The 24,390-nt window shown below is 39.5% G+C and overlaps 1 protein-coding gene across 5 annotated transcripts in view; it reads left to right on the forward strand.

Moving 5' to 3' along the window:
* LOC309610921 (G protein-coupled receptor kinase 3) overlaps positions 1-24,390 on the forward strand; it is a 124,310-nt gene that overhangs the window by 4,215 nt on the left and 95,705 nt on the right. For 3 of the 5 annotated variants that reach the window (XR_014234232.1, XM_082354475.1, XM_082354477.1), the window contains exon 2: positions 19,036-19,112. Coding sequence is in view for 4 of the 5 variants with exons in the window: in XM_082354475.1 (XP_082210601.1) it covers positions 19,036-19,112 (77 nt within the window). In the remaining variant the exon portion in view is untranslated. Of the gene's footprint in view, positions 1-977; positions 1,093-19,035; positions 19,113-24,390 lie in introns of those variants that run through there. The other 2 variants (XM_082354476.1, XM_082354478.1) reach the window with 1 other exon arrangement.

Here is a 24,390-nt window from a genome sequence, read left to right on the forward strand (position 1 = left end):
GTGACTTGAAAGATTCCCCTCCATTTGGGTTGGAGGGTATTCTATGCCTGCAAGCCCAACTCTGTACTGAAAAGTCAAGGATGAAAGAAGGAACAGCCTTCAGGAAGAAAGCACTCTTTATCGTCAATAGGAGCATTTCTATGCATAAAACAGTGGTGGTGTTCTTTTTTTCTATGCGACACTTTCCAAACGTTAATTTGTTCTGACCTTTCAGTTATTACTTCATTCTCGGTCAAAGTTAATTTGTGCCAGCGACTTGAAGATGTAAGTGTGGTGTGCCATCGGCAATTCTTAGAAATAGACGTTCCAGTACAGTTTGGGACCCAGAATATGCCCAAGTCAAGCGTTGTGAAAGGCTTTGCATCGAGAGCCCAGTAGATGTCTTTGAGCTACAGGCAGTCCCAGATTTTAGAAGCGATGTGTTCTCAGAGACAGCCTCTTAAAAACACCTCCTCGGTACACTGAATCAGGCTTTGCCAAACATCTGTGTGGACGGGGACGGACACTGTTGGATCAGATGTCACAGCTCAAAGAAGGGACGCTTCCGTCTTTATCATGGCAAGCAGAGTAAGAGATGCCACGGAGTAGAGAGGGCACCCGGGGTCCCTGCAACCCCGACAAGTGAGAGAGAAGTTTAAATTCCATGAGGTAGTGCTATGATAACTACTATTTGCCGAGAGCTCGCCCTCTGCCAGGCAGTTTGCATTGTGAGTGCATCTGTTCCCCACAACGGTCCTATCAGGTCGTTAGCATCAGCTCCGTTTTCCCAACGGAGCAGGTGCTCAGGGAGGTTTAGGAACTCAGTCCAGGTGACAGCTGAATGTGGCCGAGGCAGGTGCAGGATTCAAGCCCAAGTTTCCCAGAATCTGGATCCTTTCTACCTCGCTATGTCGTCTCACCAGAAAGAATAGCGAACACCCTCACGTCTCATTTTGCAGGGAATGGATGAAATAGCGAAACTTTTTTTTTTTTGGTTGGGGAAAAATCATTCTGCGTGCCGATTCAATCAGCTGCCAGGGCGGCATTGGGAAAGTCAGGACTGACCTCAGAGACTGATCGAGAACAGCTATTCCTCTGGGACCTGCGAAAACGGTAATTATGACTAAGTGAATAAGCAGTTTCTGCCTTTTTCCCAGGAGGAGCTCGGGGGTTAAATGCCTGTTCTGTTTAACACGAGAAGCGCAATCTCACTGCTGTTAATGAGAAATTGTATAATAATAGACCGCCTCACCCCCTGGCCACCCAACAGGATTTCTCTCTCTTATCATTTAGAAAAAAAGGGCAGCTCAGGCTGCTTACCTCCCACCCGCCCCCCACCCCCAATTTTCCATATCTGAGAAAAGGGTAAAAGGGACAAAACAATATTTTTGGCTTTATTTGCAATAAAAATCACTTTCTCATTCAAATAATCTTCCTCTGTTAATAAAACTGTGTATTTGAAGATGGCTGTAGGTGAAAATGCATTCTGTGTGCCTGATGGTCTGTCCTTATTCTCTGGACTTGAGCGGTGGGGAAATGGAAATGATGTACTTGGCAACTTTTGCTTTCTGGTTGTTGAATCATTTGTCAGCTAAGTCATTTGCATGCTAATGAGGTGGTTCCGGACTGCCTCTGCTTCTCCTCTTTTTCACTTCTTTATCCTTCTCTGTTTTTGTCACTGATTAGAAGTTAGACCCCCTGGGCCTTTTTGGATTGCTGTATGGGTCTGAGATGCAGCAGGCTCCCCATAGCCTGGAAATATTTCTCCTAATTTTGGAAGTCTTCTTTTGGGTCACCTGTGCTTCGGCTTCAGTGTGAAGCAAAAGCACATTGTAATACTTTATAGGACCATAAAGAAAAAGCCTCTTAGAGAATACAGTGAAAATATTTTTGCAGCTCATATATTTTGTGACTGATTGTTTGTAAGAGTCAGCTTTGACCCAGCCTTGGACTTGTACTCTTGTTTGCTCTCATTTCCTTCTTCCAGGGTTTCAGGAGCAGGACAAAGTGATTATATGAAAGTAGCCCATATGAAAGTAGCCCGGCCAGACCTTCATCCTTAGTGAACTTGAAGGCCAGTTGTCTTCACTGGCCCCTCGTTTTCCTGTGCCCTCCCTCCTACCTGGCATACTGTACTAAAAGAGAAAGTGCTAGACTAGGAAGTATGGCCCTGATTCCACTGGCAATTTGCCATGGGCCGTTGGTAAGTCACTTAAATTCAATTCAGTGTTAAATTCAGTGTGTTCAGTTTCCCCATCTGTACAATATGATATCTATTCCTTTTTGATCACAAAATGTCCAAATAAAAATCTGTCTCTTGAGAGCATTTTCTATCCATACAGTACATTTGTGAGCAGGAGAGAACATTCATTTCAAACACAGAAAACTCAAAAGAGAAAAAAGATTGGAAGCAGTGTGAAAAGATAATTTTACTTTAATTTACACCATAGGTGGTGGTGGTTGTGATTTATATGCAGTATGAGACATAACACCTTAAAAAATGTACAGAACAGTAGGAGATAAAAGCAGTATTGCACGGAGACCCTTGTGCCACGTGCTCAGAGGGGGTGGGCTCAGGAGGCAGGACTTCTGAAAAGTTAGAATGTTGACCCCTAGACCCATAAGTAGGTGAATTTCCCAGATTTCTCCTCAGTGTTCTTCCTCTAGCTGTTTGTTGTAGTACTGTTTGTCTAGAACCTTCTGCGTGTGGTGCTTTGCGTGGTTCTTTTCCTTTCTTTCCTCCTTCCTCCCTTTTTTCTTCCCTTCTTCTTTCCCTCCCTTTTTACCTCCCTTTACTTCCTTCCATCCATCCATCCATCATCCAGTAGGCTCTGGGCTATATTGGCTTCAGTACCTAAGAGTTCACAAGCGTGCCACTTTTAAATATAGATAACTAAGCAATTAAGAGAGTTGACATCCTCAAAAGGTCTTTGCTTCAGTAAAATGCACCAAAAATCATAATCTAAAAGCAGCTGGCTTCAGCGTATTGAGCATAAGGTGATGCATTCTAGTCTTCCTCAGACATTCAAAGATCGCATCTTAATAACATAGCATTGTCACATCTCATGTTTGAAAAGATCTTGGAGGGCATCCAGTCTAGTCCTGCATTGGGTGGGCGACCTCCCTCTCTGGCATCCAGCCAGGGTCATCTTTGGGGAGCATCTCTGGAAGCTCCGTGGTGTTGGAAAGCTCTCTTGTAATTCATTCTGCGCACAGGTCCCTTGCTCTCCTTTAGTGGTCTTGCAAAACAAGTTTAATCCCGCCCCAAAGTAATGGATCTTCAGACATTTGAAGGCAGCTACCACAGCCCAGAGTGGCTGCTATGGGAAGCTGTCCCCTGTTCCTTTAGTTGTTCCTCATATCATGCTGAAGTCTGCACACTGCTCTGTAATCCACGCTCATCAGTATGAACATTACCTAGCTGAGTAAGAATATTAAAATTTATGAAGACTAAAAAGGTATCTGCAGAGTTACTGTAATGAATTTAGTGATGGCAAAACTGTTAAATCCAAAGTCAAGTGTATGGTCAAGTCCCTCTAAAAGTTCCATTATAGGGAGAACCTTGTTGGTTCCTTGAATGATTTTAAAATTCATTATACCGGTTTGATTAGGGGATTGTTTCCATTAGTAAAAGTTTGGAAGCTAAGCATGGGTTACATGTGTTTTGTGACAGTGACTGCCCTTTGCCAAGTGCTAAGTGAGTGCTAGGCACTGTGTATTTCTTAGATAATCATGGGCTAAACTATTTCAGGAAGAAAGCGAACTTCAATTAAGTTGAAAAGATCATCTTCTGAGGGTTAGAGAGCGTATGTTTCATATATTCCAAAACTTACAACTCTGGTAGCTGTGGAAAGCAGCAAGTTTCTTCATTTTCAGCAAGAAAACTTTCTTGAATAACACCTCCTTGGTATTTGTATTTTGTGTCATTAAGTCAGTCCGTTGCTCTTTATTATCTAGAAAGGTAACTGGTTATATTTTCAGGTCATTTCTTATAAATTTTCTATATCTGTATTGCTTTCAATAAGGATTTAAGTTAAAAATGAACTGAGATGGGAAGGCATTTACACAGCTGTTAAATACTGCAGGCTTTCATTTTGCATCATGAAAATGTCTAAGGCTTTGATGACATTTTCGATGTGTCTTCTTTGAAAAGTACAAGGCTTTTGCTGTTGGGTGTAAGGGTGGGGGGCATCTATACCCCATGTAGAAATGGAACTAACCCTAATAGAAAAGGTCAAGGGACTTTCATATTCATCTTTTTTTTTTTAACATCTTTATTGGAGTGTAATTGCTTTACAGTGGTGTGTTAGTTTCTGCTGTACAACAAAGTGAATCAGCTATACATATACATATATCCCCATATCTCCTCCCTCTTGCGTCTCCCTCCCACCCTCCCTATCCCACCCCTCTAGGTGGTCACAAAGTACCGAGCTGATCTCCCTGTGCCATGCAGCTGCTTCCCACTAGCTATCTGTTTTACATTTGGTAGTATATCATATTCATCTTTAAAAGGCCCTGCTTTTTTCACCTACATGTACTGTTTCTTTTCTCATAATGACACCCTAACTGGGAAAGGGATTACGCAATGAATCTAATCATCACAACATTAAGTGTAGAGTAGAGTGTAAAGTTTTCCTGCTCTCTTTTTGTGTTCCATTTTGCAACCGCTTCCTTCTGTTTTGTTTCCAGTGGCCGTGGAGGAAAATTTATTATTTTATGCAAAACATCCCAAGTAGAATTGGGCTAGGAGGGGAAGGTGTTCTCTGCACAGTAGTAGTTTGTAAGTAAGGGATGAGAGGATGCTTATGTTAATAACACCCCCACCCCCACCCCACCCCTCCAAAGAGAAAACTGTAAGAGTTTTGTGTTCAGGGATTTCTTAGGGTTTAATCATTTGGTTTTTTTTTTTTTTTTTTAATTCCATGTGGAAAATCAGCCAGCATCTTTATGTTTCAGTCCTTTAAATAAAGTGCCCTGCTTGAGAGGGGATTGGTATTTCAAAATTTTTTTTTTTTTTAATTCAGGTTACTCTGTAAGAGAAGCTTATTTTCTCTGGCCATGTCATGCTGGAACAGTTTGATGAACTAGAGGCTGGACGCTCCTTCCTGTAAGATCAGAATTTGAAGTTAAACATTATGGCCTGTGGGTGTCTCACAAGTCTCTGGTATAGGATAGATGGTGGCAGAACAGTAGAAAAAGCCAGACTCCAGTTTTGAAGGGCCTCCTCAGTGGTTCTAACCTGATAAAATTCTTTCCCTGCTCTTAAGAAACATTCTCCAGACCTGGGGTGTGAATTGGATCAGTATTAAAATGATCATGATGGGAGATCTACTTGCTGAGCTTAACACTTAGGTCTGACAATGTTAACTTATTAAACCCAATGACATCTGATGGTCATCTGTTTCATATTTATGCAAGAGATTTGAATTCAGAGTACAAAAAACCCCACTAATACTTGTATACAGTGCCTTGTAGTTTTACACATATTGACTCTTTCTTGTTAGTTTTTATGGTTATTCTCTGTAGTTGGTAGACATTTGAAAAAGAAAAAAGAAAATTACTCCAGACATGTCCACGTGGAGACATTGAGAGGGGTATTTTGTCTACTTGGGGGAAAGCTGGTACTCTCCTCGGACACCAGTGTCTTTCCTGTGGTCCTTGGGGGCTTCCCCCTGCCCTTCAGACTCAGAAACTGGATTCTGTCATGGCACTGGGTCTCTCTCTGCCTCTTACTGTGAAGTTCACATCAATCAGCTGAGTCGGCCCAACTAGCGCCTTCTCTTCTCTTATCTTCTTCGAGCCCGGTGGTTCTTATTTAAAGACCCCTTTGAGAATCCGATGAGGTAGAGGCTCCCACCCCTCAAAGTGCACTAACTCACATGGTCGATTTACCTGAAAAGCCAGACTATAGGTGGAGTGTCAGATTTGCTGCTTTACACTCAGCACTCATTCTCAGGAGCCTTGATGCCTGAAGTCCCCATGACCTGAGAGTTCTCCCCTGCAGGCAGCCCTCGTGGAAGTGACGCTGTCCTCAGAAGGTGACACAGGTGGCACAGTCCTGTGGCTGGAGGGGTTAGAAGGCCTAGCCCCCTGGCTCGGCAGCTGCAGTAGCTGGGACCAGGTCATTTCTCCACGGGGTGGCTTTACCCTGGGTGTGGAATCCTGGAATTCCCTGACAGTGAGAGGCCCGTGTCCACATTTTCATGTTTCCTGCTCTAACTGGTGCCAGGTGCCCCCTGGATTCGATAACACGGTCACTGAAGCCACAGCTTGTTAGCCGAGGAGCCTTTGGCATTTCTCTGCCCTTTGTGTTATGTGTTGATTTAAAATTTTCATTCTCCGAGGGCAAGCTTTTTCCCTTATTTTCAGATTCTTGGAAACGGCTCCACAATACTCATCATCCCCATTTTAGGAGGAAGTTCAGGTTCAGAGAGAAGCTAATTGCTCAAGATCACCTTGATAGCAAACGGCACAGTTGAGCCTCAGTTCAAATTCTGTGCATTTTAATAGACAACCTCAGACTACCTTCTGCCACATGAATCTTCTAAACAAAGAAGTTTCTTGGATTTGGGTAGAGGAACATTGTCAATTTCAGATGTTAGTAACACAGTTTGAAAATGCATTATCTTCATTCAGTTGGGTGATCTACTACAGGGATCTGATGAGGTGATCCAGTAGCTTACATATATTGATACTTTCATTATTTTCCTACCTCAGACACACTTGTAATTTCAGATGCACCCTTATTTCAAAAGCAAAATTAAAATTCACGTCTCTCCCTGTCTGTAGGTAAATGGGGATCTTTGGCTTGAACATACTTGTCAGTTACTCTAGATGCATTAAGGATTTTTTTATGTTACATTTATTAATCTTGTTAGTAGTACCTTCTAAATTGTGGTAGAAAATTAATGAAGCAGGTTGCCTATTAAACCTTCATACAGAAAGGTCGTTGAGCTCGTATTGGGATGGAGTTCTGTTTGTCAGAGACACTTCAGTGACTCCATCCACAACTCAACTTCTTCACCTGCTATCCCCGAAAAAGAGATTCCCCAAGTAAAACGCCTTATTGATCACTACTGGCAGTGAAAATAGAGCACCAACTCTGTCTCTGGAAAGCGGCAATGAAAAAGGTAAAGAATTAAGCATTTATCTTACCTTTCAGTACGAACTACATTTTAAGGTAACCATAACTCCCTAGTTGGTCATGGGAGATTCATCTTTACAGAAGAATAGCAGCAAATCAGGAGGAAATTGCAGCAAATCAGAAGGAATGATGGAATTAGAAAAAAAATCATCATTTTGCAACTTTTACTGAAAGTATTGATTTAGGCAAAGATCATCAGTGTATGAAACCACTAAATGAAAGGTAGATGGGGGAATTTTAAATGGAGAGGTCAAACTTTCACCATCTGAATTTTCACATCACTAACGTTGGGGCTCAGGACAGGCCGACCCCAAAATAGGCTAAAGTGGCGTACTGATTATTTTGAATTAAGGTTACTTAAGAAACAACCAATGGAAGAACACTTTGACCCTCCTTTGTCTCCAGAAAGCAGGAAATAAATCTCCCATGTGAAAGGTACCCTCCCGGCCCCAGGAGGTAGAGAGACATCCTTATCACCAGAGATGGTGAATTCAGGGCCGAAAAGGCTGTGTAAACAAACCTTGTTATTACTTCTTCACTAATTTAGGACCCCAAGCCCAAATGTCTTTGTCTTGTCAGTTCTTCACAGATTTATTGTTTCTTTGTCTAAGAAGTATAAAAGCCACCTGCTTTGGTCATTTCTTTAGGTCCTATTTCTGTGAGACTTCTGTACGTATGAATTAAATTTGTTCTTTTCTCCTGTTACTCTGTCTTGTGTCCATTTAATTATTAGACTGGCCAAAGGAACTCAAGAAGGGGAGGGGGGAACTTCCCCTTCCCCAACACTGAGGAGAAATAAACGCATCTACTTGTATGAGGCAATATGAAGACTATGTAGTGAGTATTCCTGCCCCCAAAGGTGGACTTGAACGTACTCAAGTTCAGAGCTGACTTTTAGCTTACAGGACACACGGAGGTAGAAGAACAGATTGAGTGACCTTATGAGGAAGCAAACAGGCAAATCCAGAATGGGGGCCATCCTCCAGGACTGCTGTCCTGGTTTCCTCAGTAAGTCACTGGCATGAAGATAAAAAGTGGGTGGTGGGGATGGAGGGGTGCTCGAGAGTAAAACAGATTTCAGAGATATAATAATCAAATGAATGTGTGGATCTTGATTTGATCTTGATTCAAACCCAACTATATGAAAGACACCTCTGAGAGAATCCTGGAAATTTGATTTAGGAAATGGGTATTAGATCTTCAAGATTTATTGTTATTTCCAGGGTGAGGTTGGGAAGTGATAACGGATCATGTTTATTGGAAGGAAAATGTCCATAGTTTTTAGAAATGCAGATAGAAGTAGTAAAGGTAAAACAATACGTAGTCTGAGATTTGCTTTAAAATGCTTTTTAAAAAACGGAGGAAAAGTGAGGGGGAGGATGAAAGTAGCAGACTAAAATCTTGATAACTTCCTGAGGTGTTGATTGACGGGTTATGGGTGTTCACTCTACCATTCTCTACTTTTTGCATGTTTGAAAAATTTTACAAGAATTTTTAAAACCAGTAGAGAAGATTGCTTTGTGTGTGGATCAAGACTATCTTCGGGTAGGGCTGACGATAACCTCGTTGTTGTCCCAGTGTCACGTGTAACCAGCACTGGTGACTTCGGATATAAATTCCTGTGACACATCGTATGGAGATACAGAACGTCCAGCATCTCAAATAACTGAGACTGAAGGAAGGCTGATGTGCTTTTTGGAAACTGCATTAGATGACTGAAAAAGAGCCTCGTGACACTGATGGCAAAGATATGGATAGAGTTGTAATAAATGCATTTGCAACCAGAGTTCTGACTCATCCAAGTCGTGTGGACAGATTTACAACCTTTTGACTGGAAGACTTCTCATCGAAGGATGAGAAAAAAAAAAAAGATGGAAAAAGATTATCCAAGAGAGGAAGCATATTAAGACGTGAAACTTTAGAGAACTGTATCCATTTACTCACTGAGTATGGAAGACTTCACTGAACCTCATTCAGTCATGAATATCTATTAAATCATAGCTCTGATGTTTACATTTAGCAGGAAAAAAATAATAACCCATGCTATTTAAGATGATCTATCCTGTAAGCATACTTTCCATGCCTAAGGATACTCTGCAAAATAATTCTCTCTCGCTGAGGTTACTTTGACAACTTTCTATTTTTAAGTTATGTGACTATTAACTTGTCAAAACATTTCAAAATAATTTCTTTAAAAGAAGTGTTTTCTAATGTGTTGCTCTAAACCAGACCTCACCAACTAATTACCAATATGACTGGTATGAAGAAAAACAAAACTTTAAGAGAAGTCAAAACAAATCTGGATAAATGGGAGAGTTACAAGATATTTCTAGACAGGAAGGCTCAGTATTGAAAAGATGTCAGTTCTCTTCAAATTAACCTATCCCAATCAAAATCCACATGAGAATTTTAAAGAATGTGATAAGCTGATCCTCATTCATCTAGAAGAGAAAAATGGGCAAAAATAACCAATAAAATTTTGAAAAAGTTAAACAGCAGGGGTCTGCTCTACCGAATATAAAACATTGCTATAGGAATGAAAACAGTGTGGTCTTGTTTCAGGCACAGACACATAAGTCTTGTTTCAGGCACATAAGACACATAAGTGGCAGAGCATGCAAAATCTCCTGTATATGCATATTTATATTCATCTATATAGTAAAATTTGAATTTGGCTTATGAGCAAAGGTAGCATTTTGAGTCTGTTGGGGAAGGGATTGTGCATGATAGCTGGCCATCAGGTAAAGTCATAACCCCTCCACACTGTAAAAAAATAAATTCCCCAGTGTTTAATGAGATAATCATCAAAATATTAAAAATAGAAAAACATGAGAGTATATATTTTTATTACTCTGGGATATAAAGGGCTGTCCCAGGTGAACCCCAAACCTGGAAACCATAAAGGAGAAAATGAATGAATACATGACACAGATGAAGAGTTCTCGCGTGATAAGTGGTATCATGTACCAAATTAAAAGATGAGTAGTTGAAAAATTCCATTGGATGATCTTATACGGAGCATATTTTACTTTGTAAATCTATTTGCCTAGAGAGTGCTTGTTCTCTGAGGTTCTGGCCTGGTTCACATTGTCTTAGGGAAGAACTGTGTGAGGGGGACAAGGAAGCTCAGCAATTGTATCCAAGTCAGCATTTTTGCCAGTTGTAGAAACAAAATGTCATCTGTCAGTCCTTGGAAAGGAAGTGTTTGCTTTATATATTTATTTTTTGGCCGTGCTGCAAGGCACGCGGGATCTTAGTTCCCCAACCAGGGATCGAACCCAAGCCCCCTGCAGTAAAAGCGCAGAGTCTTAACCACTGGACCGCCAGGGAAGTCCTGAAGTGTTTGCTTTAAAAAAAAAAAAAAAGCCATGGGGGCTTCCCTGGTGGTGCAGTGGTTGAGAATCTGCCTGCCAATGCAGGGGACGTGGGTTCGAGCCCTGTTCTGGGAGGATCCCACGTGCCGCGGAGCAACTGGGCCTGTGAGCCACAGCTGCTGAGCCTGCGCGTCTGGAGCTTGTGCTCCACAACGAGAGAGGCCGCGATAGTGAGAGCCCCGCGCACCACGATGAAGAGTGGCCCCCACTTGCCGCAACTAGAGAAAGCCCTAGCACAGAAACAGAGACCCAACATAGCAATCAATCAATCAATCAATCAATCAATCAAAAAAAAATAAGCCATGAAAAGCTGGACATTAATCTCAAGGGTGGTAATTTAGGTATTCTCGCGTAGTTAGAAAAATGAGTCCAAAAGTGGAGGCTGTATGTTGTCTGGCAATTTTCTCTGTGTTTTTTTTTTTTTAACCTGCTGCTATCCTTTGTCCGTTTACTTCAATTATTCGGTGCAGGCTGGCATGGCTTATCAGATGCTGCACGAGTGGTCCCGTTGCTTTCTCTGTCAGGGGCCCCTTGGGATCTGGAGTTCAGCCGTGTTGCACTAGACTCTGTAGGCCCCTGTGATTGCCCCTGTTGACGCGTACCTGTGACACTGCGTTGGGACTCCCTGCTTACCCCACTGTCACCCCTCTAGACGTGGCCCCCTTCAGGGCAGAGACCGGGTGGGACCCACTGTGTATTCTGAGTGTCATGCACAGTGCCTGGCTCGTGGAAAGGAGACACTTCCTATCTTGAATGAATGAGTGATTAAGTGAACAGGGGATGGGTACGGAGGTGTGTATGTTTACAATACATTGTGGGAAATGATACGATGGTGCCACCTGACATGCAGTGGAAACCGAAGTAAGAGGGCTTGCCTCTGCAGGGGTTGGCGAAGGCCAGTGACCCTGACCTGGATCCTGGAGGCTGAGCAGGAGGTTTTCACATGAGGAGAGGCATTAGTGGGAATGGCATTTACAGAATTACAGAGCAGTGAAGAAATCCTGCGTGGCTACTGTGTGAGGACAGAGGGAAGATATGGTTGATGAGGTAGCCTGGGGCGTCTTTGAAAATGCTCCCCATAACGTGCCAGGGAGTTTGGATATTGGGCAAAATGTGAGGCCCTTGGGATCTTTTTTTTAAAATTTATTTTATTGAAGTATAGTTGATTTACAATGTTGTGTTAATTTCTGCTGTACAGAAAAGTGATTCAGTTATACATATATATGCATTCTTTTTCATATTCTTTTCCATTATGGTTTATCGCAGTATATTGAGTCTAGTTCCCTGTGCTATGCGGTAGGACCTTGTTGTTTATCCATTCTCTATATAATAGCTTGCATCTGCTAACCCCAAACTTCCAATCCATCCCTCCCCCTCTCCCCTTCCCCTTCCCCCTTGGCAACCGCAAGTCTGTTCTCTGTGTCTGTGAGTCTGTTTCTGTTTTGTAGATAAGTTCATTTGTGTCATATTTTAGATTCCACATATAAGTGATATCATATGGTATTTGCCTTTCTCTGTCTGACTTACTTCTCTTAGTATGATAATCTCTAGGTCCATCCATGTTTCTGCAAATGGCATTATTTCATTCTTTTTTATGGCTGAGTGATATTCCATTATATATGTATATATACCACATCTTCTTTACCCATTCATCTTTTGATGGAAATTTAGGTTGTTTCCCTGTCTTGGCTATTGTAAATAGTGCTGCTATGCCTTGGGATCTTTTAAATGAGATAATTCCATGAAAAATGGCTCTTAGGAACAAGGAGGATGCTCCCGGCCCTCCTACGGACTCTCCTTGGCTCCAGTTTTCCCCTGCTCTGATGCTTATTCCACACAGACAGCAAGGTAGCCATCAAATGAAGCTGCTTCTATATTGTTGCTGATGCAAACGTATTTTGAGAGAAAGATAAATGGGTTCAAAAATGATTATTGTAACCAATTTGAAGGGACGGTTTAGATCACAAAGTTTTAGTAACTGATTAGGTAAATTTGATGAACCCATAACTTTGTTCATCTTTCATATTGTATCTGTTCAGGGGTAACTTTTGTATTGATGGTGTGGGTTTTTTTTGTTTGCTTTTTGTTTTTTGTTTTTGCCAGTGAAATTCAATTATGTTTAGTGTCACTTTAATATCAGGTAATATATTGCAAAAGAAAAGGCATTAAAAACAGGATGTGGATTGTCAAAATATTGGAGGAAAAAACACAAAGGAATTCACATTTAGCTTAATTGGGTTGTGGTCGCCTGAATATAGATCATCTCATGCGCTGTTGTTTAATGCTATGCAAATTACATACAAGACTTTTCTGCCAAAGATCTGGTGAACCGAGGAACCTTGGGAAGAGCTGACAGTATGAAAGAAAGCAGTTTCCTTTTGGGGGAGTTGAATCTTGGTATGATTGCTTAGTTATCCTATCTTAAAAAAAGCCTGCCTTTTGGGTTTCTTGATGGTCATAATGATAACAGTTCTTATTTGGGCAGTGCTTCTAACAAAGCCATCTTGCTTGATCTTCACAACTACCTTATGCATGACTAGTTTTTTTTTAGGTGATGTGTCACATATGATTTGAAATATTTGTTTAGATGCATTTTACTTTGGACATCAGAATAGAACAGAAAGATGCATTTTACTTTGGACATCAGAATAGAACAGAATTAAACTTCACATAGAATATAGAGACTTTTAATAATGGGAGGTATCCATAGTCATCCTTTGGCCAGTAGAGAGCAGATATCTGCTCTTTAAACTACTTTAGTAGTAGAAAAATTCTTTAAGTTATGATACAATATTTATTATACTTACCTTGCATTTATGTAGCAGAACCCCAGTAGTTCATGACAGGTAGGGTTGGTATATCACCAACCAGTTGGTATTAAATTTAAAAAAACCATTATGCCTCCAATCGGTATAGTATTATACATAGTAAGTATATATGCTTATTTTGTTGAAGAGGTGTGTAAAGTAATGGTCCAGGAATCTGGAGGCCATATTTTGATTGTTTTAAACTTTCTGTAATGAAAATTTCAAACATGTACAGGAGAGAATCATACAATAAATTTGTCGCCACCACTCAGCTTTATCAATAATCAACACATAACCAATCTTGTTTCATCCATACATTGTTTCCTTTAGGTTATTTTGAAGCATACCTAGACATGATATATATCATTTCATCTGTAAATATTTCTGTATTTCTAAAAGATAAAAGCTCCGAAAATACCCAACATAAGCATAACACATTGCTACTGCTAAAAAAGTGATACTTGCTTAATATCATAAAATATTCAATCTGTATTCACATATCTTCAGTTTTTTTTTACAAGAAATTTGTTTTACTTGAATTGAGTTTTAAATAAGGTTCATATGTTACACCTGATTGTTATTTCTTTTAAGTCTTTTTTGAACTATAGGTTCCCTATCATTTTTCCTCTTGAAATTTTTTGTTGAAGAAACTGGGTCATCTGTTGTGTAGAGTTTCCCACACCCAAGATTTTGCTGATTGCATCCTTGTGGTATGATGATGATAATAATAAAATCTCTAGCTTTATTGATGTAATTCATGTAAAATAAACTACACATATTTCAAGACTGCCCCCAGATGCCAGCTGCAATATGTGTCTAAGGTCTACCTGCATTTCTACCTAACTGACTACACGTTTTGGGGTTCCCACGACCTTCTTCTTAGGTTTGAGATTTCACTAGAACAACTCACAGAACTCAAGAAAGTCCTACGCCTATGATTAGTTTTACTGTAAAGGGTTCAACTCAGGAACTGCAAAGTGGTTGTTACGTAGGGCAGGGTCTCATGGGAAGGAGTGGAGTACAGAGCTTCCACACCCTCTCCAGGAGTGCCACCCTCCCAGCACATTGACGGGTTCATCAGCCTGGAAGCTCTCCAGACCTCATCGTTCTAGAGTTCTTATTCAAGTTTCATTACACAGGCCCCATTGATTAAATCATTGGCTATTAGTAATTGAACTCAGTTCTAGCCTCCTGGAAATCAAGTGGTAGGGCTGAAAGTTCCAATCCTCTAATCACATGGTTGGTTCCTCTGGCAACCAGTCCTATCCTGAAGTTATCTAGGGGTTTTCCAAGTCACCTCATTAGCATAAACTCAGGTATGGGTGAAAAGGGCTCCTTATGAATAAGACATTCCTATCACTCAGGAAATTCCACCGGTTTGAGGAGCTCTGCCAAGAAGCAGGACAGAGACCAAATATCAATACATACATTTTTAATTTTACTGCATGTATCATTTCCAAAAGTTTGCTCCTGCCTCTTTGTTATCAAACAATATGTACTCTTTTTTTTTTTTTTGTAATCTGGCTCCTTTTACTCAGAATAATTTTTTTGAGATCCACCCATGTTATATCAATAATTTATTCCTTTTCATTGTTGAATATTATTACCTTATATGGATATCCACTCATATTTATCCATTTGTTCACCTATTGGGGGCACTTGGGTTGTTTCCAGTTTTTGATCATCACGAATAAAGCTGCTGAGAACATTCATGTACAAGTCTTTGTATGGGTGTATGCTTTCATTTCCCTGGGGTAAATACCTAGAAGTGGAATTGATGGGATTTTATAGTGGTTTGTGTTTAACTTATTACGAAACTGCCCAATTGTTTTCCAAAGTGTTTGTTTCGTTTTACATTCCCACTTGCAGTGTATGAGAATTCTGGTTATTCCACGTCTTTGCCAATGTGTGATACGGTCAGTCTTTTCAAATTTTAGCTACTCTAATAGGTGTGTAGTAATATCTCATTGTGATTTTAATTTGCCTTTTCCTAATGACTAATGTTGAGAATCTCTTCATATGCTTCTTTGCCATCCACATATCTTCTTTGGTGAAGTGTCTGTATGCGTCATTTGCCCATTTTTTTTAAGAGGGTTTTTTGTTTTGTTATTCTTGAGCTTTGAAAATCCTTTATATGTGCTGGATACAATTCCTCAATCAGATATATGATTTGCCAGCATTTCCTCTCAGTCTGTGGTTTGTCTTTTAATTCTCTCCATTGTTTTTTGAAGAGCAGAATTAAACCAAAATTCAGTAACAGAAGGATATCTGGAAATCTCCAAATATCTGGAAATGAATCACCTCAGTAATAAATAACTTACAGTTCAAGGAAAAAAATATCAAGAGAAATTAGACTATAATTTGAATTGAATGAACATGAAAACAGACTATTAATATCTGTGAGGTACAGTTAAGTCAATGCCCAGAGGAAATTTTATAACTTTAAATGATTATATTAGAAATGTTTAAATTCAGTGGTGAGACTTTGTAAGAAATTAGAAAAGTAGCAAATTAATCCCACAGTAAATTGTAAGCATTTAAATAACAAAGAGTGGAAATCAGTGAAATATAAAAAATATAAATAATAGAAGAAAATGAATGAAACAAAAACTAAACATCAGTACAGTTGATAAACGTCTGCCTAGATTGATCAAGGGAAAACAAAAGGAAAATACAGTTTAACAGTATAAAGAATGAATGAAGAACTGTCACTAAATCTTACGGACATTAAAAGGGCAATAAAGAAATATCAAATTTCAGTAATTCGACAAATTGGATGAATTGGACAAATTCCTTAAAAGATACAAGTTACCAGTATAAGAAGGAATAGAAAATATGAATAGCCCTATATCTATGAAAGAAATGGAATTTGTAATTTAAAACCTTCCCACAAAGAAAATTCCAGGCTCAGATGGCTTCACTGATGAGTTCTATCAAACATTTGAAGAATTAATACTGTCTTACACCAACTCTTTCAGAAAAATTAAATAAAGGAATAATTCTCCTCTCATTTTATGAGTCATATTATCTTGATACCAAAACCAGAGAAAGCTATTATAAGAAAAGAACAAGACTTCTACACTGAAAGCTATGAAATAGTAATAAGAGAAATTATAGAAGCTTAGATAAATGGAGAAATATGTCATATTTATGCATAGTACACTTAGTATTATTGAGGTTAATTTCCCCCATATTGATCTGTAGATTCAACAAAATCCCCATCAAATCCTCAGCAGGCTTTTTCTGGGAGGAAATTTCCATGTTGATTTAAAAAACTTATATACAGTGAACCTAGGATAGCCAAAAAACAAACAAAAAACAAAACCAAAAGCAATAAAACAAAGTTGGAATGCTTAGGTTACTAAACCTCCTGATTTCAAGACTTACTAAGCCTAAAGCTATCAAGATAATACAGTATTTTTGTAAGGGTAGACATATAGATCAATGCAACAGTATAGTCCAAAGACAGACATACACATATTTAGTGTTGAATCAACAAAGATGCCAAGAAAATTCAATGGAGAAGGGATAGTTTTTTCAACAAATGATACCAGAACGATTAGGTATTATAAAGAAAAAAAGAACCTTGGTTCTTACCTTGCATCGTACACAAAAATAACAAATGGATCTTAGACCTAAACATAAAATCTAAACTTTAAAATTTCTAAGGGAAAGTATAGGTTAAAATCTTCATGACCTTGGGATGTGAGAGATTTCTTAGCACAGACTGTCTACCAAAGAAGTAATCAGCACATTGGAACTCATTAACTAAACACTTGTTCTTTTAGAAGGACTTCATGAAGGAAATGAAGAGGCAAGGTTCAGAGTGGGAGAAAATATTATTCATCAGGGAAATGCAAATTAAAGTACAAATCAAAATGAAATACTATTACACACCCAACAGAGTGGCTAGAAGTAAAAATATTGACAACCGAAGTATTGGCAACTGGAACTATCATATATTGTTGGTGGGAATGTAAAATCCTACACCCAGTTTGGAATATGGTTCAGCAGTTTCTCATAGTGTTCAATATAACTCACCATATGACCAGCAGTTTCACCTCTAGATATTTACCCATGAAAAATGAAAACACATGCCCATAAAAAGACGTATACACAGATGTTTAAAGCAGCTTTATTTGTAATAACCCCAAACTGGAAACAACCCAAATGTCTATCAACAGATGAACAAATAAACAAATGGTAGAATATTCATACAATGACATACTACTTGGCAACAAGAAGGAACTGGATACTTATGCACACAACAATATGGATGAAGCTTGTTTATGCCGAGGGAAAGAAGCCAGACACAAAAGACAACATGTTGTATTATTTATATAAAATTCTAGAACTACAGCAAGTCATCTTTATTAACAGAAAGGAGATCAGTAGTTGCTCAGATCCTAGAATTTGGGGAGGTTGATTGCAAAGGAGCATCTTTTGGGGTGATAGAAATATTTGATATCTTGATTAGAAGAGTATGATATGTGAAAAACTCATTTAACAGTACACTTAAATGTGCATTTAATTACATGTAAATTATACCTCAATTAGTTTCAAAAAGGAAGGGATAATGCCAAATTGTTGCCCATCAGTGGATGATAGAGATTTAATTTCTACTTTTTCCATTTGGATAATCGCTTTGGGGGTTCACTTATTGAATAGTCCCTCCTTTCCCCATTTTTCTGCCTTGCCACTTCTATTATGTATCAAGGTTCCATGTATGTGTGGGTCAGTTTATATGCTTTCTGTTCCATTTCATTGGTCAATTTGTTTATCCTGTTTTAATTATTTTAGCTTCATAATAAGCCCTTTTATCATCATTCTTTTTCTTCAGAAATGTCTTGGCTATTCTTGAGCCTGTGTTGTTTTGCATACACTTTATAAAGAGCTTATCTGTTTCCGCGTTCTATGAAAAATCCTATTGGAATATTGACAGGAATTGTATTGAGTTTATAGATGAATCTGGGTAGACTTTGGGTTTCTGCAGTATTAAATCTTTCCATTCCTAACTGTGGTCTATCTTTCCACGTATTAAGATCTTTACTGTCTCTCAGTACAATTTGTAATTTTTCCCTGTAACATTCCTGCACATATTTTAAAAGATTTATTTCAAGGCATTTGATGTTTCTTATTCTGGCGTAAGTGAAATCTTCCTTCTAATTATGTTTTATCGTGGTTTATCATTGATGTATAGAAGTGTGATTTTTTGAATATTAATATATCCAGGGAACATTTGCTTTTGCTTTAGAAAGAAACTCATTCATCGATTAGCAGAATTTGTCATGTGTGTGTACGCTTTTAATATTTTTGTAAAGTGGTGGTGTTGAGGGAAAGCTTCCCCAAAGTCCTTAAGTTATTTTTCATAGTCAAGTCTCTACATGTAAGGTTGGCCCTGAGTCATGGGAAGAGGGTACTAGCTGGAGCTGTGGTGTTTCCAGCTTTAAATTTAGTCAGCTGTTTATGCAATCATGGGTGTCAATAAGAGGCATCTCTCGTCAAGCCAGTATCCTTTTTTTGGGCATATTTTTTATTGAGGTATAACTGACAAATGAAATTATTTATATTTAAAGTATACAATGTGATGATGTGATATACACATACATTGTGAAATGAATACCAAAATCAAGTTCATCAAGCCAATATCCTTGAATGAAGACATCCATGTATCTTCCATTCTAGGGATGGAGGCTGTCATTGTTAAAAACATGTCACTCTTCTCTTTTAGTATCCGGAGCGTGATGCAGAAGTATCTCGAGGAGAGACATGAAATCACTTTCAACAAGATTTTTAATCAGAAAATTGGTAAGCCTGCTTGTTTGTTTGGCAAACTGTAATTCCAGTCGTGGTATCGGGTGGTGCCACAATAATGTATAAATGCAGCCCCTAATGCTGTTACATGCTTTATAGCTCAAGCTGGGGATGAAAGATATTGCATGTAATTAATAACATACTAAATGATTACTTATGTTCCTAGTAATATCTCTTGTAAGTAAGCTATTGGAAAACAGACTAGTTTGGCTGTAGGTTTTAAGACAGTTTAGGAGGTTCCCCAAATCAAAGGATTGGGTACTTGGAAACCAGAAAGAAGCTCTCTTTGGACCCGCGTCTGAGGTCCTCAGCTTCTCTCACTGATCTTGTACGTTCCTTGATCACAGGGGGTTGGCATGTGTCTTCGTAAACCTCACCCTGCTCTTGTGTCTGCTTCCAAAGTGTGGGACTGGCTTACTTGATCAGTTCTCATGGGTTTATGGGTTTTGTTTGCTGCTCACTATTGTCAGTTCCACATCAATTTCCCTTATTCCTGTGGCTCCATTTGGAATCTCTACTTAGCCGGTGACCAGGACTCCCCCTGTTGTGTACACAGATCTCATGGACCCATGCCCACCTCTGGCCAGCGCTGGTCTCAGCCTATGCAGATGTGTGGTTGTGTAGGAGTGCTCTGTGGTGACCGCAGTTAGTGCCCTAGAGGAATTAGGACTGGACAGGAATTGCTGTAGTGGGAATTTCAAGACCCACAAAGAAATGAGACACTGTATTCTCACCTGCCTTCTGAAAGACTGGCAGTTTGTTTAAAGGTGACTGTCGGCCAGGTTAGATGAGAAGCTGTTGTCCACCTGTTTGTTTGTTTTTTTTCCCATTCCCCAAAATCAGTTCCCACTGTCCAGAAATTTCCTAAACAATCTTTTGTTCTTGAGGCTAGGATTCATCATTTGGCCTGTCATCTGGCTCTATTGTTAACTTGCCCACAGTGATGTAATAAGCAGATCATGCTAGAGTTTTTCCATGAAATCAGCATAGCTGAATACAAGAGACCAGGAAGCTCTTTTCGTCTCTTTGCATCTTGTTTGCCTCCCACAACTGCTCAGAGAAGGTTTGCGGAGGAACTGTGTCTGAGTTTTTTAATTAACTTAATACTAGAGGATTACTCTGTTAAAATTTCAAGAAATTAAAGTCTTCTTAAAGTTTCCTGGAACTCTGCTTCTGCATGTAGTTCTGTTTCCATGATTCATAGACACAGGCTGGGACTTTCCTTGTGGTCCAGTTGTTAAGACTCTGCGCTTCCACTGCAAGGGGCATGGGTTTGCTCCCTGGTTGGGGAACTAAGATTCCCGCATGCTACACAGCACAGCAAAAAAAGAAAAAAAAAATTTCCATAGATACAGGCTGACTGATCCCTTTGAGACTGAATATTCTTAGAGATAATTCTGGGTCACCCTTCCATGTACAGGTAAGGAGGTGTAGACCCAGGTTGATGAAGTGACTTGTTCTGATCTGACGTTCTCCTTCTCTGATAATTCTTTAAAGGCTCTTGGAAAGAAAACCATGACTGTAACATACTGTAGAAAGTCACCCAGTAAAAACTGGAGAGATTTTTTGTTTTTTTTAGAAAGAATTACAGTGATCTCCTTTGTGCAAGGAAAGCAGAAACCAGTGCGGAAAGTCTTTGGAAGTTTGTGAACCACTTTTTGTCACAAAGTAGCTGTCTATGAAGGCAGTCTTCTGTAGATGTGGCTTCTGTGATAACCCACAAAATACAGTGGTCAAAAGGCGGCTGGCGTGCTCTGGAGAAGCAGATGAAGAGTAGCCCGTCCGTTCTGAGGACGACGTGGGGAGAGCCCTTAGCCACATGGAAACATTTCATCCTGAGCATCAGGATTTGGTGGGGGAACAGATTTGGCTTTCATCTCATCCTTTATTGCTGCTTCTCATTGCTTCCATGGTGTTTGGTTACCTGCCATCTATATAAATGCTCTCCTTTGCTTCTGATTTTGTACTGAAAAGCAGAAAATAAAACTAGCCTGATAACAAGATTGAGAAACTCCGTATCTTTGAGAGGGAAGGCAAAAAAGAAATTCTTTATTGGTTACTCAAATTTTTAAAAATGTTTTACAGCTTTGTTGAGATATATTTGAGATCGCATAAAATTCACCCATTTCGAATATACAGTTCAGTGGGTTCTCGTGCATTCAGAGTTGTGTGACCGTCAACAACTCTTGTCACAGAACATTTTCAACACCCCAGAAAGAAACTCCACGCCCATCAGCAGTCCCTTTCCATTCTCCCTCTCCCCCCAACCCCTAAGTACCACTAATCTAATTTCTGCCTCTGTGGATTTGCCCGTGTAGGACACGCCACATAAACGGCATCATAAGAAGAGCTAACACCTATCCTTCTCAAACTCTTCCAAAATATAGCAGAGGGACTCATTCTACAAGACCACCATCACTCATTCTACAAGACCACCATCACCCTGATACCAAAACCAGACAAAGATGTCACAAAGAAAGAAAACTACAGGCCAATATCACTGATGAACATAGATGCAAAAATCCTCAACAAAATACTAGCAAACAGAATCCAACAGCACATTAAAAGGATCATACACCATGATCAAGTGGGGTTTATCCCAGGAATGTAAGGATTCTTCAATATACGCAAATCAATTAATGTGATACACCATATTAACAAATTGAAGGAGAAAAACCATACAATCATCTCAATAGATGCAGAGAAAGCTTTTGACAAAATTCAACACCGATTTATGATAAAAACCCTCCAGAAAGTAGGCATAGAGGGAACTTTCCTCAACATAATAAAGGCCATATATGACAAACCCACAGCCAACATCGTCCTCAATGGCGAAAAACTGAAACCATTTCCTCTAAGATCAGGAACAAGATAAGGTTGCCCACTCTCACCACTATTATTAAACATAGTTTTGGAAGCTTTAGCCACAGCAATCAGAGAAGAAAAAGAAATAAAAGGAATCCAAATCGGAAAAGAAGAAGTAAAGCTGTCACTGTTTGCAGATGACATGATACTATACATAGAGAGTCCTGAAGATGCTACCAGAAAACTACTAGAGCTAATCAATGAATTTGGTAAAGTAGCAGGATACGAAATTAATGCACAGAAATCTCTTGCATTCCTAGACACTAATGATGAAAAATCTGAAAGTGAAATTAAGAAAACACTCCCAATTACCACTGCAACAAAAAGAATAAAATATCTAGGAATAAACCTACCTAAGGAGACAGAAGACCTGTATGCAGAAAATTATAAGACACTGATGAAAGAAATTAAAGATGATACAAACAGATGGAGAGATATACCATGTTCTTGGATTGGAAGAATCAACATTGTGAAAATGACTATACTACCCAAAGCAATCTACAGATTCAATGCAATCCCTATGAAACTACCACTGGCATTTTTCACAGAACTAGAACAAAAAATTTCACAATTTGTATGGAAACACAAAAGACCCTGAATAGCCAAAGCAATCTTGAGAAAGAAAAACGGAGCTGGAGAAATCAGGCTCTCTGACTTCAGACTATACTACAAAGCTACAGTAATCAAGCCAGTATGGTACTGGCACAAAAACAGAAATATAGATCAATGGAACAGGATAGAAAGCCCAGAGATAAACCCACACACATATGGTCACCTTATCTTTGATAAAGGAGACAAGAATATACAATGGAGAAAAGACAGCCTCTTCAATAAGTGGTGCTAGGAAAACTGGACAGCTACATGTAAAAAGTATGAAATTAGAACGCTCCCTAACACCATACACAAAAATAAACTCAAAATGGATTAAAGACCTAAATGTAAGGCCAGACACCATCAAACTCTTAGAGGAAAACATAGGCAGAACACTGTATGACATAAATCACAGCAAGATCCTTTTTGACCCACCTCCTAGAGAAATGGAAATAAAAACAAAAATAAACAAATGGGACCTAATGAAACTTAAAAGCTTTTGCACAGCAAAGGAAACCATAAACAAGACGAAAAGACAACCCTCAGAATGGGAGAAAATATTTGCAAATGAAGCAACTGACAAAGGATTAATCTCCAAAACATACAAGCAACACATGAAGCTCAATATCAAAAAAACAAACAACCCAATCCAAAAATGGGCAGAAGACCTAAATAGACATTTCTCCGAAGAAGATATACAGATTGCCAACAAACACATGAAAGAATGCTCAACATCATTAATCATTAGAGAAATGCAAATCAAAACTACAGTGAGATGTCATCTCACACCGGTCAGAATGGCCATCATCAAAAAATCTACAAACAATAAATGCTGGAGAGGGTGTGGAGAAAAGGGAACCCTCTTGCAGTCTTGGTGGGAATGTAAATTGGTACAGCCACTGTGGAGAACAGTATGGAGGTTCCTTAAAAAACTAAAAATAGAACTACCATACGACCCAGCAATCCCACTACTGGGCATGTACCCTGAGAAAACCGTAATTCAAAAAGAGTCATGTACCAAAATGTTTATTGCAGCTCTATTTACAATAGCCAGGACATGGAAGCAACCTAAGTGTCCATCAACAGATGAATGGATAAAGAAGATGTGGCACATATATACAATGGAATATTACTCAGCCATAAAAAGGAACAAAAGTGAGTTATTTGGGACTTCCCTGGTGGCGCAGTGGTTGAGAATCTGCCTGCTAATGCAGGGGACACGGGTTCGAGCCCTGGTCTGGGAAGATCCCACATGCCACGGAGCAGCTGGGCCCGTGAGCCACAACTACTGAGCCTGCGCGTCTGGAGCCTGTGCCCTGCAACGGGAGGGGCCGCGATAGTGAAAGGCCCGCGCACCGCGATGAAGAGCGGTCCCCGCACCACGATGAAGAGTGGCCCCCACTTGCTGCAACTAGAGAAAGCCCTCGCACGAACCGAAGACCCAGCACAGCCAAAAATAAATAAATAAATAAAGCCGAGGTTTAAAAAAAAAAAAAAAAAAAAGTGAGTTATTTGTAGTGAGGTGGATGGACCTAGAGACTGTCATACAGAGTGAAGTAGGTCAGAAAGAGAAAAACAAATACCGTATGCTAACACATATATATAGAATCTAAAAAAAAAAAAGAAAAAGGACAGAAGAACCTAGGGGCAAGACAGGAATAAAGATGCAGACCTACTAGAGAATGGACTTGAGGATACGGGGAGGGGGAAGGGTAACCTGGGACAAAGTGAGAGAGTGGCATGGACATATATACACTACCAAACGTAAAACAGATAGCTAGTGGGAAGCAGCCGCATAGCACAGGGAGATCAGCTT

This window comes from Balaenoptera borealis (genome assembly GCF_965194805.1).
Source record: "Balaenoptera borealis genome assembly, chromosome: 14".
Classification (NCBI taxonomy): domain Eukaryota; kingdom Metazoa; phylum Chordata; class Mammalia; order Artiodactyla; family Balaenopteridae; genus Balaenoptera; species Balaenoptera borealis.